The sequence below is a fragment of the Trachurus japonicus genome, chromosome 21, assembly GCF_045865225.1.
Source record: "Trachurus japonicus isolate A0001 chromosome 21, Traja_1.0".
NCBI lineage: Eukaryota > Metazoa > Chordata > Actinopteri > Carangiformes > Carangidae > Trachurus > Trachurus japonicus.
Genome location: NC_140927.1, coordinates 12,620,007 through 12,639,279, shown reverse-complemented (window position 1 = coordinate 12,639,279; position 19,273 = coordinate 12,620,007). Strand labels below are relative to the sequence as shown.

General features: G+C 40.2%; 1 protein-coding gene across 9 annotated transcripts in view; it reads left to right on the top strand.

Moving 5' to 3' along the window:
- The window catches only part of lims2 (LIM and senescent cell antigen-like domains 2), a 28,179-nt gene extending 8,960 nt beyond the window's left edge, over positions 1-19,219 (top strand). For 3 of the 9 annotated variants that reach the window (XM_085766104.1, XM_085766106.1, XM_085766102.1), the window contains exons 2-11: positions 8,781-8,940; positions 10,357-10,423; positions 10,523-10,643; positions 12,112-12,261; positions 12,678-12,828; positions 14,236-14,328; positions 15,198-15,246; positions 15,470-15,545; positions 15,940-16,125; positions 17,466-19,219. In XM_085766104.1, the coding sequence (XP_085622230.1) occupies positions 8,781-8,940; positions 10,357-10,423; positions 10,523-10,643; positions 12,112-12,261; positions 12,678-12,828; positions 14,236-14,328; positions 15,198-15,246; positions 15,470-15,545; positions 15,940-16,081 (1,009 nt within the window). In that variant the 3' untranslated portion in view covers positions 16,082-16,125; positions 17,466-19,219. Of the gene's footprint in view, positions 1-3,664; positions 4,059-8,780; positions 8,941-10,356; positions 10,424-10,522; positions 10,644-12,111; positions 12,262-12,677; positions 12,829-13,418; positions 13,512-14,235; positions 14,329-15,197; positions 15,247-15,469; positions 15,546-15,939; positions 16,126-17,465 lie in introns of those variants that run through there. The other 6 variants (XM_085766105.1, XM_085766107.1, XM_085766103.1 and 3 more) reach the window with 4 other exon arrangements.
- Positions 19,220-19,273: the final 54 nt, after the last annotated feature.

Genomic DNA, 19,273 nt, shown 5'->3' with positions numbered 1-19,273 from the left:
CCAGCTGAGAGAGTCAGGGCTGTCTTTCTGTCAGGTCTAGATGTCTTCAGATATTCTGCAGACACAGATCATTACATTAACACAAGCTTTCAGTAGGAAAGTCCCACCTCATACATTGCAGTTCATTGCATTTATGTTCTAATTACAGACTGTGACTGAATGATTAGTAAAATTGGATTGAATTTTAATCAACTAGCTAATTGATTAATTGTGTAGTTAATAAAATGTTAGAAAATATATTTTTTAAAAGAATTCCCAGATTTACTGTGCAATAAAGCAGTGCTTTTAATACTCATATTTTATGATGGAAGTAAATTAACATTAAAAACAGAAGAAAAACATATTTAAGAAAATGTGCCAAAGTTGCCAAATGAATCATTGTTCTTACTGGAACAAAACACTTTTGGGAACTGTATAAATGTCAATAGGAATTATATTTTACTGAATTAGCTGTTATTTGTTCACATTATCAAAGATTGTGAAGGTTCACCAATGTCTGATGGGTTTTAGAAGATTTTGTTCTACAAAATGACTAGGGCTTTTCTTCTCAGATGGAAAATAAAATTAACTAATTATATAATTTATATTTAACTTTGTGTTATTAGGTTACATATTTCAGACTGGTGGGGCCCACACGAGCTGCTGAGAGTAACTGCAGGACTTTATGTACACAAGTCATCCCTCTGTGGGAAAATGAATAGCTACAGAGGTCAGTTCATCAGTGTATTTCCTACTTCTTCTACTTGAGAATGAGTGACCTGACCTTTGACTCCAATGGCCCTATTTGGAAGTCACAAAATCCTAACCTACAGTGGGAACACCCAAGAGACACCTTGTCGACTGCTGACAGTTGCTGTTGCCATTTTTAAGTTCAAGTCGGCATTCACATTCTTTCTGTCTCTCTCTCTCTCTTTCTCTCTCTGTCGGTGAAAATGAATGCTCTAAAATATTGATTTTGGTAAATGTGGTCATCAAGCAATAACGGATCTTGCTCAGTACTCAGACAAAGTTTAATCATGTCTATTTGCAGGATATATGCTGAGGGAACAGTAAAGCTTGACTTTATGTTACGTATGTGTACAAGGTAAAATGTAACACTGAGATCAGACAACATGACATTCGATAGTAGCCTACATGGAAAGATGAAAGTGAGCAGCATCATAGTTTCTAACAACTCTACTCAGGAGCCCGTGGCAGATTTGCAAGACTGTCATCCTGTTCGCAAAATGTAAAAGTGGAACCTGACTTTAGCAAGAACCAAGTCTTTTTTTTTTGTATTTTACTATTAAAGTTATTTTCCACACTGTGTTCACCATTTTCAGAAAATCCCACAGTCCCACATATTATCACAAAATATCTGCACTCTAAATAAATCTTTGAAATGCTTATTAATGTTTAATTGCAGTTATAAGCACAAACTAACAATCAAATATGCAGAAATGCGTATTGTTGTGTCAGGGAGCACAGAGAGCTGCACTGTTCATGTGCTCTTATTTTAGGGTGGACCTCTCTGAAACATGGCAACAACTGCAATCAGGAGGAAAGACGTGTTTCCTGTTGGGCACCCACCCTCTGCCCTTTGTACCCCAGTCACTCAACACTGGTTCCCAGTGGATGAGAGCCCCCCCCACACACACAGCATGTGACTTTGATATGGAGACAATGATCTTGAAAGGCTCTGGTAGCTTTAAATGTTGTCTGGTGAAATATTTGGCTCATTATGTTTCCCATGTCAGACTGCCTCTTGTTAGAGACCAAATAGTTTAAATAGTGTTTCAAGGAGAAGAATGTGTGGTTTTGTTAAATAATCTCTTTCTGGTATTACACTGTGCTGAATATAATATGCTACAACACATCACCACAACAGAAAGAGAGATAATAGTGCGAATATGGTTCATTTTTAAAATTACCTAATCACAGCATTCAAAGATTGGCAGGGTCTGACAAAAACTGAAAAATGTGATTAAATGAAGGATGTTTTGTGCAAGTTGGCAGACGTTTTAAAAGGAGGCTGAGTTGGCCCCAACTATGTATACAAACTCTCTTACACACACACACACACACACACACACACACACACACACACACACACACACACACACACACACACACACACACACACACACACACACACATACACAGACAGAACAGCAGCTGCCAGCACCTAGTTTGGAGTTGAGGCTCCACTCAGTGTCTATTTGTAGAGTGATGGAGTAATGTAGAAGACTGTTATACTTACGGTCTTGGAGACATGTTTCAGCTGACACACTCACACACGCACACACAGACGCACACACAGAACAACCACGATAGTTGTAGTTTTGACACTTGTTTATTGTTTGTGTCTTGTAGTTTTGCAGGATAAACACAGCAACTGTCTCCAATGGAGCATGAAACGGTTCAGTTTCACTTCAGTATATTTTCAGATCTGGCTTCATGTTTTGATGATTTGGGACGTGGCTGTTAATTTGAGATGCCGGTCCAGTGTAACCACGTGAAGAGCTATCATTTACCCAGCGGAGACACAGATTTGTCTGAGTTTAGAGGAATGCCATGGCGTAGCCCAATATTGGATTCCTTAGGGCAATGATTTTCAAGTTGTTCGTTTGACTTCCAGAGGGCACATTCAATGTTTCCATTATGTCCTGAGTTTGAATCCTGTCAGGGTCCTTTACCGTCTAAAATAAGCAGTCCATAAATAATCAGATGACATTGTTTATCAGCAGGGGGCTTAAAGTATATTTGGAAATAGTGAACGTGAATTTGAAAGCGTGTAAAGATTCCTGCTCAGCTTGCCACTGTGTTTTCACTGAGACATTCAAAGCCAAATGTGGCACTTGTTGTCTTGTCACATACCAAACTCTTATTAGATTTTTGAGTGTCCTGCTATGGAAGTAGGTGCACGGCAAGTAGGTGCATGGCACGAGAGCTGCAAAGGAAGGGGATATTATGTTGGTGAGTGATGTTGAAACAAGCATTGAATTAGGTCAGTGTCAGTTCCTACTATTAATAAAATTCAGAAAACTGCAGTACACTTCCAGAGGATGATACGGATTAGACAATATTTACTTGTAATTTTAGCCCCTGTATGTGCATCTAAACATATTCATTTCTTGCTCTGATGTGTTTATTCAACAATTGCAATACTGAAATGAACAGTATGTTATTGTTTGTTCTTTTCCTTTTATATTGTAAACTCACTGCTTTAGCTTCTCTGCTTGGCAGAACAACATCACTTTGCGCAATACTGAGTTGGAGCCACGTTGTTACATCCCCCTGAAAGCTGACAGTTCCAGCTGTTTAACACGCAAACACACAGTCGTATGCAGATTGATAGCATAGTTGCGTATTAGCCAAAGACTGTAAATGTTAAGGACACAGAACATTTGTTAACTACAGAAATGATTTGTGTGTGTTTGTATGTGAGCGCCATGGCACAGTGACCTCTGTCTGGACAGGCCTCAGAATGGGCTGTTTCATTTCAGTACCCTAACCCAAGAATAGACCGTGAGTGTGACAGGAGGGGAGACTACGTTTGTGTGTGTGAGAAAAAAGAGAAAGAGCTGATGTGGGAATGAGGAAAAGAGGGAGTGTGTCCGTGAGAGAGGGTGTGTGTGTGCGTGAGGAGAGAGAGAGGGGAGAGTACTCCCAGTGCAGTCCGATCAGTGTTTCTGTCTCCTTCTTGCTCTGTGGATTACAGCTCCCACTCCTTACTGGATTCTCCCTCTTATTACTGGAAATTACCACTGAACCAGCATAGAGTTTTTTTGTTGTTGAAGTATTAGGAGTTTTGACAGCAGTGTAATTGAAGTGTTAGGTGGATTTTTGCCCATAGTAGTGTTGTAAACGAGTGTGAAGATGAACGGTCGTGCCCTGCCACCTTCAATTCCTGAGGACAGTGAGGTCATGGACCATATTCCTCATGAGGATATGAACGGTTACCACCAGAGGCTTCAGGGCGGGGACGGTGGAGAGGCCGAGGTCCCCGAGTCCAAGTCCCAGAGAAGGAAGAGCGATGTCAAAGTCTATAAGGAGTTCTGTGATTTTTACGCTCGCTTGTAAGTACACAGGCACCAGAGACCTGCAGTTTAGTCATGTCAACCAAAACTAAGGTTTGCACAAATAATGATGGCTTTCATCCTTGTGAAATATAATCTGATTTCTTACTAAACAACACTTGGTTAATATTTCTTTAGGAGGATGCTGTGTATTCAATGTCTCACCAGAGAACTCCTATCAGTGTGGTGTGAAAGGATTTTACTCAGTAGCCTGTAAAACCAGCAGTTCGACCTGCATCATCTTCCCTCTAAAAAAACCTCTTGTCCAGGCAGCTGACAAGTACTGAGTTAGTAGGTGTATAGATACACAGTGGGTGTAGTCTGTCAGTCTCTGGGACACTCCTCAGTCATCACCATCATCATCCTACTAAAACCTATTTTTAGTTTCTGTCTAACTTCATCTCTGAGGGGCAGTCATAGTCATGGATCTTGGATTTTTTTTTTATATGGACATCAATGAACTACCATCACAGATTACAATGCAGTGTGGTAATTAGCACAACAATTAAATAGATGAAGGCAGGAAATACCGTATGTGATAGTGGAGGTGTGTGTAATTTTGTTTGCTCTTTCATTGACACAGTGTTAGCTGATATAGTCAAACTGTACTGTGATGTGGTGTTGGAGAATGTGAAGAATTGAGATCTTCTAACACCTGGATTTCACCAGTCAGTTTGATTTGCTTAAGTTGCCTTAGGTGTCATGTTTGTGCAGGGATCACTCTTTGCGCTACAGGAGGGAGCACACAGGAACGGCTATTTTTGTATTGGGGGAGTTGTTATGCAAAGTAGAATATGCCAGCTGGCATCCTAAGTATGTGTGCATGAAGAACAGGAAGGCTAAATATATATATATAGCGTATTTCTGACTAATCTGGCCTCATCACAGCCTCACATTTCATGGTCATCATGACAGTCATAATATTGAACACACTGTGAGTTGTTGTGAATAGCAAGTAAATGAAAATGTGGCAACACATGGGTAATTGTGATTACACATACAGTATAAACACTGACAAAGGCACAGAGGAGATGCACAACAACTGCAAACAAGAGGAAAGCAGTAGGTGAGGCAGGGTGGAGGGAACGTAACGTATTCATAACAGAAGTGATAGTCTGCATCCTTTCCCCATGCTGACAACCACACTCCATTTATAGTCACAGGTCGGCATGGTTGACTTCACAGGGTGGAAGGAGAGTCATGTGGAGAAATCTGCTACACCAGTTTACTCTTGTTGTCCTGGTTACATTACCTGTTTTTGCCACAAATATAAACATTACCATAGATATTTTTTTCTTTCTCTAATATGTAGTAGTTTTGAGTGGCATCACACAAACTCACACACTAGGTTCAGGAGTATGTTTTTTCACAGATGTAAATGAATAGATACATACAGTGAAAACATATGTGAACTGTTTTGAAGGCCTTGCTGGTAGAACAAGTAAGTCTTCAGAACTGGTCAAACCTTTGGCAGCAATAAACCCTTACAAGCTCCTCCAGACCATCACAGTGTTCAGGAGGGAGTTTGGACCATCCTGTCAGCTGCTTCAGCTCAGACATATAAGGAGATGAGCAGCTCTCTTCATACCATTACACTGTATGTATCTCTATGGGTGATTGTCTAGGCAGCTCCAAAGTAGTAATAGTTTCTGTGTCTGATGCCATTCTGTAGTGGCTTTATTTTGATGTTTAGGGTCATTAGGGTCACAACTTTTACTGAGCTTCAGCAGATGAACATGACATTATCCTATAAAGATACTTCTTCCCTTCAAAGATGTCAAGCTGTTTAGGCTCAGAGACAGCAAATGCCCCAAATCAGGATTCTCCCTCCACTCTACTTCACCTCTGGGATTATGGTGTCATGTTGGTATGCACTGCACCTCTTACACCATAGTGCTGCACAACCTTGCCAAAAAAAATCATGCTTATAGGTTCACAGGTTCATAAAACATTTTCCCTGTATTTCGTGGAGTGTTATGTAAGTGGCTCCTCTCCAAACTTTAGGTAGAGTAGCCACCGAAATAAATCGCCTATTCATTGACAGTCTTCTCTCTGTGGACTAATGAATATCCAAACTCCATTTTGGTGAGGTTTATTTCAGCACAATCTGGTGAACAGCAAACTCTTAATTCAAAATTACCCTGCGTCACAACGACTAGCTTATGTGTATGCCATTAGTCAAAGAGTTCACAAACTTTTTCCAATCTATATGACAATTATTTAAATGCTAATTTCAATATGGACAAGAACAACACGATGGTCTGTGTGTTAGTAGTTAAAACAGATTGTGTTTGTAAAGATTTGACCATATTTTAGATAAATCTACTTCATAAATACATCTTTTTGCCACCGTACTAAAGTTGTGTATTAATTTAAGGAACACAACTGAAGTCAGTGATGTTGTGCTGTTTGGGGGGAACCTGGATGGTCCAGGGTAAAAAAAAAATACTGCAGGCTTTCATTACAGTAGCAGCTGGTGGGAAGATGGTGAAGAGCCATGTCCCTCCTGCGACACTACTGATTCTATCAGATTAATTGGTCTGCCTGCGCTGTTTCCTTCTGTCTACATCCGTTCAAAGAGTGAGCCTAACAGCAGCAAGGGCTGGGAGAGTTGCCCACGGCACAGGGTTATTTTGTTTTAGTCCGAAAACTGCTCATAGGCTTGTCTCTAATTCACGCAGGGTGCCAGAGGCAGATAGGAGGGTGGAAATGCCTAAGGGATGTCTCACTTCCTCCCACAAATCCTTTGGACAGGGCAGGGCTGTCAGTGGGTGAGATATCAGCTCAGGCAGGGTACGGAGAACAAACTGCATTTGATAAGTTTGTGAGGAGTGGATAAGATGGAAGCTGTGCTGGTTTGGACATCTTGTGCCAGATATCCATGTTTGTAGTGCAGATTCTTGAAGATGTTGTAAAACTGAGTGTGCATTGTTAAAATGATGAGGAATGTAGAGGAAAGCCCAAAGAATCAGAGACGATGAGGAGTGTGTCTGAGAGCTTTAGGAATTCTTGTTTACTTCCCAAGTTAATAGGAATAGATGGCATCACTCATAAAAAACGTACATGTCCTGTGTTTGTGTGAGAGTGTGTGTGTGTGTGTGTGTGTGTGTGTGTGTGTATATGAGTGTGTAATAAAGAGAGAGAGTAGAGAGTGTGTGTGAGAGTGTATGTTGCTTGGATACACTTTGGTATTCTGACCTTTCAAACAAAGCAGAGGAGCCAGGATGGCCCCACAGCATCTCTGTCTGCAGCTTCATCCCATATGCTTCCAATCGGCCTCGGGTGTTAAGCAACATTGTTATTGTGGCCATCAGAATTTGAACATTTACTAATGGCTAATAAAACTTTTGCAGATTTGTACATTGACTGTTGATGCTTGGAAAAGGTCAAGCCCTTATGTGGAACCATTCTTTTCATGAAGGGATCATCCTGTAATTAGTCCAACGTTCAGCCTGAGAATAATGATTGAAGTGGTGTGGTGTGTGATAATTTGATAATAGATCATTAGATAATAGATTGTCTATTCTATCACTGTGTTCTCCCTTGACACGTTCTTACTGTATGTCTTGGGACTGTTGGTGAGCTTGCTGTGAGTATCTATTCCAGTAATATTGTTTCCCTTGGCTGAAATACCTCTGTTTGACTTAATTTGTTAAATGAAAATGAAAAATTTGATCGCAAAAAAAAGAAGATTGTCTACAGCAGTTATCTGTAGCCACCACTTCTCACAGTCTTAAAAATGTCCATTAGAGAAAGAATCTATTCTGGTGAGATAGATACCGACTCAATCAGCCAGCTGTGAGCAGTGTTTACATGATAGTATGACTCCCTGTCTCTAAATCCCAAACCTTGTCAACATTCATTAAAACACTCTTCACCATAGATTTATTCAGTCTGATGGTGAGTGTCAGAGACATTTGACTACTTGTACCTGTCTGAATAATTTTCCTGTTTGAAAATCAGGCGATGTGCTCATGGTGCTGCTGGGAGATGAAAGACAGAGGTCATCATTATGTGTTGATGATAGTGAGCAGGAAATGAAGGTGTAGATAGCGACCTCTTCATGAAGCACAGTGACAGGTTGTTGGGTGTGACCACATCTGTTCTGTCTGCACTGGCAACAGCGCCTCCAATATAAAGAAATATTAGCCTGGGGCTCTGCCCTGATCGGATCTTAGTCATGTTATATGATCATGGCCCATATCTATGTATTTATTCATGTCACAGACAGAAACTGCTGTTACTGAGTTCGGTCCAGATGAACTTCAGCTTACCTCCCTAAAAACAACATGTAGGTTTCCCACCTCACTGATCCCCACACCCTGATCACTGGAGCCAAAATAAATCTGGAACTATGTCAACTCTGTGTGTGTTAATCTTTTAGTGTGTTGGCTGATCACCTCTTACAACACCGTTTCCCCACTCTCTACTTTCTCCTTTTACTGAGTACATCGTCCAGCTGTTTTCACAGACAGGCGGAACATGGGATACTCAATGTTAAGACACTGCTGACGTGTGTGAATGCCTTGCCCAATATGTTTTGGTATTCATCCAATCCATCATCCACATTGAAGATATATGACCCATGGAGACAAATTCTTTAATACATGGAAAAATGTGATGCATTATTTTTTTTATTGTTACCTGTGGAGATGTGTTTTAAAGGAAATCTGTTTTATGATGATATTTAGTACATAATTATACTTTTTCTTTTCTTTTCAGCAACATGGCCAACGCTCTGGCCAATGCCATGTGTGAGCGCTGCAAGAGTGGCTTTGCCCCAGCGGAGAAGATAGTGAACAGTAACGGGGAACTTTACCATGAGCAGTGCTTTGTGTGTGCTCAGTGTTTCCAACAGTTCCCAGAGGGACTCTTCTATGAGGTAAGATTTCTTCCAGTGATTTCAATGTAATTTGCATAATCCAACGGAAAATGCATCATGAAGATATTGACAGGTTTAAGCACATCCAGACCGCAATGGGGTTACAATACACATGGGATTTCCAATGGTTTGGGTTGCACTGATTGGTCTGCACATGCCTGGGAAACACTGCAGGATGCACATAAACCCTTGTGCGGACAGATAAATATTTTCAGAGATATGGATTCAGCTTCTGAACACAGAAGTTGTGAAAAAATAAATATGCCCAAAGTTTCACATGGACATATGAAATACATTTAAAATATTTATGATGGGTCAGTAAGAGGGTTTCCAAGGGCTTTCCAAATTGTACTGACAGTAGGATCGCTGCGAGGTGGCGCACAACCCTTGGACAAGGAATTTAAACACAGTCCTGGCTGAGGTAACTACCGAGGGGTGGGCACAACTTAAATGCATTATTGAATTTTAGAAGCCCCTTTCCAGGAAGCTGTTTGCTCTTAGCCTTGGCACAAGGCCAGGTGTTTCTGCACCAGGCTCCAGAGGACATCTATCTCTTGCTCCAATCAATATAAATATCAAAGCAGTGGCTGTGGCATTAAATTCTCCCTCCCTGTTCCACTGCCTTTAATAAACAACAATCAATTGAATTGACTGACGTAGGATCATCGCTGTTGCTGAGTATCTAGTTTTAAAGCAGGTAGAAAACCATTGCGTGTCATAGGCATACAAGAGCCTCCACTGTCATCGCTTTAATGACCATTATGGATGCCAGCTTGACTAAATGTGTGAATGGGACTAAAGGAATTCTTCTATATTTACAGAGAACAAAGTCTGTTTATCCTTTCCTTTTCTAAAGAGCTAAATTACAAAATTAAAATGTACACCAAGAGCTTTTTACCACTACTTACAGAAATGAAAAAATCAGCAAAGTAATTTTCAGCGTCGTTAAAATCCACTCTATTAAGGTGCACTGACAGCTGTTTCCTTAATACAGCCATGGTTGTTCTGATCTGTCACAAAGATTTATTCAAACCCACAACTGCATTTTGAAAGTTTGAAAATATATTAACCATTACCATGCATATATTCTTTTGACTTGAGCTTTCTCCTCCAAAAGACTGTCTTTGTGGAGCAATCCTTTTATTTCAAACATTATCTGTCTGGAAACAAGTCAAAGAAAGTCAAACACTTTTTCACAGGGCCAAAATGCAAATGTTTTTTTTTTTTGTATAGACTTTTTAACTGTGTTACAGATGACAGTTGTGGGTTGGGTTTTCTTTCTTTAATCAGCTCAATACAGTATTTTTTATACAAAGATAGTGTTTATCAATGTGAATGCTATTAAAATGTGTAAATGTTCTTTTGTGTACATTTATTAACTGTCTCCAACTGTCTTTTAATGTATTCCGATGATAGTTTGAAGGCAGGAAATACTGTGAGCATGACTTCCAGATGCTGTTTGCTCCCTGCTGCCATCAGTGTGGTAAGTGTAGGAACGAAAGGAGAGCGCATACATTTTCTAGAGCTTGAGTATACGCCCTTTAAATAAACCTAAATTCTCCAAACCCTGTTGTTCTTTCAGGTGAGTTCATCATCGGCCGTGTGATCAAGGCTATGAACAACAGTTGGCATCCCGACTGTTTCTGCTGTGATATCTGCCAGGCTGTGCTCGCCGATGTTGGTTTTGTGAAGAACGCTGGAAGGTCAGTCCCTCCTCAACCAGCCGCTGCAATTTCACTGGTGATATTTGAGTAGTCATATCAGTCATTGTCACCTCACCTACATGATTGTTTTGTCTGGCGCTGATGTTTCTATGACGACTGAGTATTTATGCCAAACTAACTCGGGACTCCTCTCTCCTCCTGTTCTTCAAAAAACTCTTCAAGTGTCGGCAGAGGTGAAAGTCAGTGTTATGAGAGAAGCAACCTGCAGCTTGCTGTTGTGTACTGTAAACTGTCTCTGGGTTAGATATTAAGCAAACTGGGCAATATTTTCTGTCAAGAAAAGCTGACTCAAGTTTTCACACACTGAGTTTCAAAACTTGGTTTTGGTAATATATTTCATTTCATTTCTTTATTTTCCTCAAGTATAAGCAGTACAAAACATAGAATACATATTTTAAAAAGATCACAAACAAAACAAACCATAAAAAGCAAACAAAAAAACAAATCCATAATGAGGAGGGACAGAAAGAAGCAACACTTATCATGTCCTGCCCTAGCCTAGAAATCTGGACGCACCCTAGCGGCAGCAAAAATATTTGCTCCGTAGGTGGGTCTAGAAACGAGCCATAGGAACTTTTTGAGTCTCGAACACCGTTTGTGTTCACCAATCACAGCGCTCTATCTGTTTAGAGAGTCGTTGGGCGGGCTTAACGCAATGACGACATACATTTTAATTGGCTTGTCAGGCTAACGTCATCCTGCTCTTTGCTCTGATTGGTCGTAGCTATCTTATTGCGTGCAGAGGCAGTTTGAAAGACAGCCTTCATCCCGCCCCCTGGATTGAGCCGAGGTCTACCGGTCGTTACCAGACTATACATTTTAATGATATAGTCAGGCTTGTCAGGCTAGTCCTGCCCCTTTTTTTGCCGTCTCATTCAAGAATTATCATTTTGCGTGTATCAACAGTCATTAATAAGAACCAAAAGGACAAAACATAGAGGTATCATTTTAGTCATTGACCAGCTCATTTCAGCTCATTCTGTTATACAGACCAATAAAAAGCTGCTTATATCTGCGTTTGAAAGTACTGGTAATGATGTTCTCACTCAATTTTAATGCCTTGTCAAAGCCATCCCATAGGGCTACCCCACAAACGGAGATGCACATGCTTTTTATGGTCATACGAGCTATAGGATGTTTTAACATGCAGTTTCCTCTCAAATAATAACTCCCCTCTCTATTGAAAAACATCTTTTGGATGTTTGATGGAACATTATTAATTACATTGAACATAAGTTGACCAGTTTTAAATTTCAGTTCATATCCAGAATGAAGAAGACAATGAACAACAACAAATACCACTCAGTGAGTTGGCTGTACAAGTTAAAGGATTGTTGAGGAACACACCAGAGGAGTTATGTCAGTTGGAATCAATACTCACAGAATGAGTAACATACAGTATCTAATCAAGTATGTCTCTGCTTTCTCTCTCTCTCTCTTCCATCAGGCATCTCTGTCGCCCATGTCACAACAGAGAGAAAGCCCGGGGCCTTGGCAAGTACATCTGCCAGAAGTGCCACGCTATCATTGATGAGCAGCCTCTGCTGTTTAAGAATGACCCCTACCACCCTGATCACTTCAACTGCAACAACTGCGGGTAAACATGCGCACACACACACACACACACACACACACACACACACACACACTTAGCCAGCATTATCAGTCTCACAAATCATTTGAAGCATAATAACAATGAGGCTGCGTGTAGAGCTGCAAACAATTGGATGCCAAGCTCGCACTTCATTTGTCATGCAGTCATGATTCTGTTTTTCTCAAGTTTCTGGACACACTAGAGTCCAGTGGGCTGACTATATTGTATCACCCACGATAATTGGGTTCGTTATTTCAGCATAACTGATGCTATCAGCATGGTATCTGCATTATTTTGAAATGCTTTCAAATGCATCAACAAATGCTTGTGCAGTGCTGTAGCTGTGACATGTGTTTACATTCCTGCTTTTTGTATCATCGGAGTCAAGGTGATCTAGTGTTGTTTCTGTCTGTTTGTAGCAAGGAGCTGACTGCTGATGCCAGGGAGCTGAAGGGCGAGCTGTACTGTCTGCCCTGCCATGACAAGATGGGTGTCCCCATCTGTGGGGCCTGCAGGAGACCCATCGAGGGCCGTGTGGTCAATGCCATGGGCAAGCAGTGGCATGTGGAGGTGCGTTATAAAACTAAAAAATGTTTATCTTGATTTAACTGCCTACATATGACTCACATTTACATTCAGCAAGGTGACCATAGAACATTATTGTCTTGCATGATGTATTGATTTCTAATGTCATTACACTGAATATATTATACTTAATATATAATATACCAATATATTATCTATTTTCTTTTTGAAGTTCTCACTGTGTGTTTTCTATAAACACAAGTGGTATAAAAGCACATTATCTCTGAAGATCTCAAGCATTTAATAGTTTCTTAATATAATTTGAGTGGCTGAAACTGTTTATTCTTCATATGTCTTTCATATGTCTATGGCCATAGTTTTTTTTTCTATCCATTTGTTCTTCTGTTCATTTGTTTTTTGAAATGTGCTGACTCATTCCTTTGTGAGCTTTATATCCACAGTGGTTTTCAGTGCTTTAAGCTCTGAGCTGTGTGCATCATCCTACCATCATCTACTGTCACTCTCTGTATTAATTCTTTCTCTGGCATCCTTCCACCAACTTCTATATATCCTGGGATCTCCTGTCATTTCACATTTTACAGTCCTTTTCCCTATCTTCCCTTCTCCACATGTAGCATCATGTGTGCACTGTGTGTGAGCGCCCATTTCAGGGCCACCCGTTTTATGAGCGAGGTGGTCATGCCTATTGTGAGAGACACTTTGACATGGTGAGGGGATCAAAGATTGGCCTGTTGCTGACTGTTGCCCCGTGTCTCAATTTTGCCTGTCTGGCTAGAGTCCCCCAGCCTTGATGTAAGGGTGACACTAATATATAACTGCACCAATTGGTCTTTTATCAGTTAGCTCCCTGTCTGTCTGTCCATTACAGCATGATGTCCTGACAGCTACAGGCCAGACTGCCATTTGTCTTGCTAGATTATGTTTTCAACCCAATTTTAATATTGTTTTATATATCATATCAATGGACTGAATGTCTCAGAAAGGAAAACTATATGAGGTGTTATTGCAGTTAAAGGATCAAGAAAAGACTTCAGGTTTCAGGTTTAACCCCCTCTAAACAGGTAGATATACAGTACCGTATGTGTAAAGCTACTTTCCAGTATTTATCTATGATGTTATTTTACACCGACACATAAGAAGTCCTGCATTAGTTTTGAGGGTTAAATTGCACATGATCAGAAACACAGCGTTTTACCCTTCTATTCATTTCTTCTGTCTGTTTAAAGGACTAGTGCACCCTCTAGAGGTCATTACTCTCCTCTACTCTCTACATTCAGTTTGGACACAATAACAAGACATCTGGGCTGAGCTGATCTGGCTATGGTCTGACCTAATAATGTCTAAGCCAGACTCTGCTGCTGCTGCAGCTGGATAATGTCCTGACTGATGGCTGTGCTAACCATGTGTGCTTGGATTTGGGTTTGTTTGCAGCATTTTGTGTGTGCTAAGTGTGAGAAACCCTTCCTGGGACACCGTCACTACGAACGCAAGGGCCTGGCCTACTGTGAAACGCACTACAACCAGGTAACACTCAACTGTGTCGGGAATATTCATGTTGAACACACAAATAGAAGCTGGGACATTTTGCTACATTTTGCCTGTCATGAAATCTTCCTTCCTGGATCCATTTATATAGTTTGCAAGTCATGAAAAGAAGCCAAGCCCTCAGAACCAAAATCTAGATTAGGAGAGTACAAAGTAGGACCGTACCTTTGAACAGGGCTACAAAAAATATGAAGCGGTCATAGAAAGAAAGAAGAAGGTTGTGCTAAGGGAACATACAGTATCTGTCGTATCTTAAATGTATAGGTAAAAAGCAAACAATAATGCCTTCATAATCCACCTTCCAATCAGAGAAGTGTATGATACTTCAGTAGATTGCAACATTTTGGCCAACGTCACAATTAATCCTGACTTGTAACTCCTGGTAGATATTTGATTAAAGAAAATACAAATGATCTTTTTGGGTGAACAACACAGATTTCACTGGTGTATATGAGGAGCTTTGAGTGAAATATTGTTCCCAGTGTAAATGTCCTTTCAGATATGCTCAGATATGAAAACATGTTGGCACAAGACAGCATAACACAAGAGCAGAAAACGTTATGTTTGGCAGTAAAAGGTATTCTTTTTTATGGGAGAAATGTGAACCATGCTAGGGCAGAAAGGCCACTCAATGGCAATGACTCCACCTAGTGTTGGGAAATATTTTGGGATCAGTTGTGAAAATGGCCTCAGTAGGTTTTTAAATGTGCTGTAGCCTGAGTTTGCGTGCAATGCATGGTATCTGAGCGCAGAGTGTTATCTAATCCACGATGAAGACTACCACTGATGCTTGTGTTGCATAATTTCATAACCTGTGTTCTGTGTTTCTCTCCCCTCGCCACACTCAGCTGTTTGGGGATGTTTGCTACCACTGCAACCGCGTTATTGAAGGAGATGGTGAGAAAACCTGTTTGGATTGAAGATATATGTGAATGTTAAAATGGTTTATGGATGGTGCAGTCATCTGTCACTCGTAGTGCAACCATTTTAACATCAGTGTTCAATAGAGCACATCTTACCATGGGACTGTATTTGATTTCTGCTCTTCTCTCTTGTTGTCTCTTCAGTCATATGACTGTAAACCGGTTCAGTGTCTCATGTGACTGTTTTTTTTTTCCAGTGGTGTCTGCTCTTAACAAGGCCTGGTGTGTCAACTGCTTTGCCTGCTCTACCTGCAACACCAAGCTCACCCTCAAGTAAGTATTATGAATTAGTCATTATATTAATTATAAATATATTTATTTTATTGTAGTTCTCTGTGCTGCTTTCTGTCATTCCCAACTTCTCTGCACTGAAGGCTATCTGCTGCTGTGAACTGCCTGTTTATCAGACCTGTCCATTCCTGATGGTTTCACCTTTCTCTTTTAACCTTATGTTTCTGTGGGCTTGTCTTTCCACCTGTCCTCCCTTTTTATCATCCCACTTGTTTGTACCCCACCTCTCTTGTGTCAATTCTCCTTCCCTTTCCCTCTTTCTCCAACTTTGAAATCTTTAATATTTCCTTTCTCATTCTTACATTTCTTCCTTCTATCCCTCCTCCCTTCCTCTTTCACGCCTCTCGTCATGTCTCCTCCCTCCCTGCTCTGTCAGGGATAAGTTTGTGGAGGTGGATCTGAAGCCGGTGTGTAAGCACTGTTACGAGCGCCTGCCGGATGACATGAAACGCCGGCTGGCCAAGCGCGAGCGAGACTCAAAAGAGAAGAAGAAGAAATTGATACCCATGTGTCTGTGATCCTCTCTTTCTCCTTTCTCTTCATTTCCACTGTTCTTCCTTTGGTCAGTTTCCATCTTTCTTCTTTTATGTTTAGATTTATTTCCTTCATTTCATGTCATCATATTTCATACATGCTGCATGCCATGTTTGTTCCTCATATCACTGTCAGAATGAGTTCAACTGGTTTTCTGAAGCAGAGATTAAGTAGGTGAACATACAGTACACTGACTGGACATATTTGAGTGGCCTAATACTGGAACCATTTCAGTACATGACCACTTCTCATCCAGAAACACTAGTCAGGATTAAGGCTGGTACTCTGGTAACCTGTGCAAACAGGGAAATCAGATCAGTCACATGGTGAAGGGAAGGCTTTGTTTCTCGGGTCTCCCGGTCTGTCTGGGCGTAAGGAGTAAAACCTTAATCACTTCCGGCAGCTTTCTGGCTGCAGCTGTGTAAGTGCCAAGGTCCCACTGGATTTGACACGTGCCCCGGTCCTGCCAGCGATTATCTGCTTTGGGAGGGAATGTCGTCCAGGGGAAGCCGTGGGGAAAGGTTTAGAGAGTTGGCCAGTGTTACTGGAATCAATGGCATTTAGTACAGAAAACAACCAGAAGGTACCCAGAGAACAGATCTCAAATGTTTTGTTTTAACAAAGAAAGTGCTCAGAAGATTTTAATCTGAATGTGGTTTCAGATCAGTAGTACACATAATGATGCTCGTCCTGGAAAACATGGGCCAGATATCTTTGATTCAAGAACCTTGGGACAAAATATCACTGAATGTGAAACTGCATCCAGTTCACTAAAATCTGGCAGAAAGTTTTGGGTTGGGTGTCGTCAGTAAAAAAGGCCAATAAATGTTGGAGTAATTCAGATATGAGAAATGAAAATGGGACCAAAAACATTACCTTCTTGGTCGACAGATACTGTAAGGGACCATGGGAAGTGGCACTTGTGTGTGTATGAAATGCAAAGTAATCTATAAATAGAAAAATCTTGGTGACTAAAATAAATGAAAACAACAAAATAAATGAAATTTTAGGCTTAAAGACAGCAAACAAAGAGTTCAATAAGATGTGTCAAGCAATATCTCATTTAGCTGATTCATTATTAAATCAGTAGCTACTTGAAAATGGCCATTCTCGGGATTTACTGTTGTACTCAATGTCCACAATTTTGTTTTTTGTTTTTTTCTCCTTATCAACATTTCAATAATTTTCACAGGTCATTTTTTTTAAAGTTATGAAATATTTGATTGGCAGCATCCTAGGGTGCAGGCACCAACAAGCAATCATCAAACCATTATTCATACCATTAGACATAACATTGAGTCATATACTGTATGTACATACTGGGAGTGACTGCATTTAACTTCCAATGTGTTTGTTTTCCTTCCACAGGAACAAGTTTGTGGAGTTTGACATGAAGCCAGTTTGTAAGAAGTGCTATGAGAAATTCCCTCTGGAGCTGAAGAAGAGACTGAAGAAGCTGTCTGAAACCGTCGCACGGAAGTAAACAACCAGTCAAACTGCAGAAGGGAGGGAAAGATGAGACCGTGAGATGGTCATGCATGGAAGAATACACATTTCCAGAATTGACAATCATATATAAGATAGAATTTGTCTGTTTTATATCGCTGTTACTTTAAACTTAGGTTTGTTATTTCAGTGGAACAATCCACTTCTTGTCCTTTCAGTTTCAACTGCAAAGCACTGAGGATCACTTCATGAGCCTGAAACTGACAGACTGTTGGTCAGTCAGTTGGTTCAACTTTTTTTTTTTGCTTCTTTCGGCTAAATTACTGCACTGTACATGCTTGCCTTATTTCACTGTGATAGCATTCATAAGTCCATAAATAAATATATAGTTTAAATAAGAAACACACACAACATTAGTCCTGTATTTAATAATAATGTGGGCTTTAAGAGAACATTGAAACATGGAGATAATATTAAAAAAAACTGTTTCAACTGTTTGCCAACTTGCCAAAAAATCTGTCTCCCTATGTTACTGATACTCTTGTATGACAGAGTAAACCCAAAGAAAGCTATGAAAAATGCAGGTGTACTGAATGTGTATATAATAATTTAATGTTTCACATTTTCCACCAACATGTATTATTTTATGTATTACAAATGTATTTTTCTGTAAAATTATGCAATATAAGTTTGTGTTTAGCTCTCAAAGATTTTTTTCTCCATCAACTATTAATTGACATCACAAGGGTAATTGACATGTACCCTTACCCTATATATAGTGATGGACTCAGTAATCACCTGCTGTCTGTTAGATTGCCTTATTACATACTATGCATTTTATGTCTGAAACAAGCTCTATGCAGATTTACACCAAGTTACCATTCACTTAATAATGATCAGATCTTGTCTACTGTCTCTTACACTAAATACACAAGAGTAGAAGAATGTTAGCCTCTGACCTGCTGCCAGCAAACACTGCATACGCCAAGTTTCACAGTGACAGGTTTTACTGCATAACAAGTAGTAACTGTGTGTGTGTTACTGTACAACATGCTGGCTTTTGGCATGTGCTGAGACCGGATGTTGGAGTAATGTTAGAGGTGAGTACATGTGTCTCTGTTTGCTTGTAATCCAGAGAAAGTGATCCTCTTAGGGTCGTGCACTGACTTCCTCAAGGCTCAGACCCTCTTAGGAAAGAAAACCAACAGTTGTGAATGGGCAAGAATAATTTCTGTTTTCACAATGTTTCACTCAAGCAGTATTTTACCACCAAAAGCTTATCTTATGCATAGTAGTTTGAAAGAAAGACACATTCCACTATTTATGGAAATACAAAGTCTATTGTTACTGTTGTGATTTTCACTGCCTAAGCCAGCATTTCTCAAATGTTATGTAGATGTCAAACTCTCCATTTGGACTGTTTGTTGTGAAGGAGATTTTCAGTTCGACTAAAAATAGTCCTGCAGATAGTTGCATGTGATATCTGACTACCTGGGTGACTGAGTTGACTCTACTGCTGTTCCTTTTTATTTTATTTCACAATACTTGTCCAGTGACACTATTTCTCCATGTAACCACACCAAAGTGCATGCTCCAAACTTGAATGGAAAGTTATTTTTCAGTATATCCAAGATAATTCTGTCATTTCACCTGAATAAACATGTACATCAATACTACTGGTGCACAGGAAGCAGTGTTTTTGATTTATACTTTCTAAAGCCTCTCAAGGG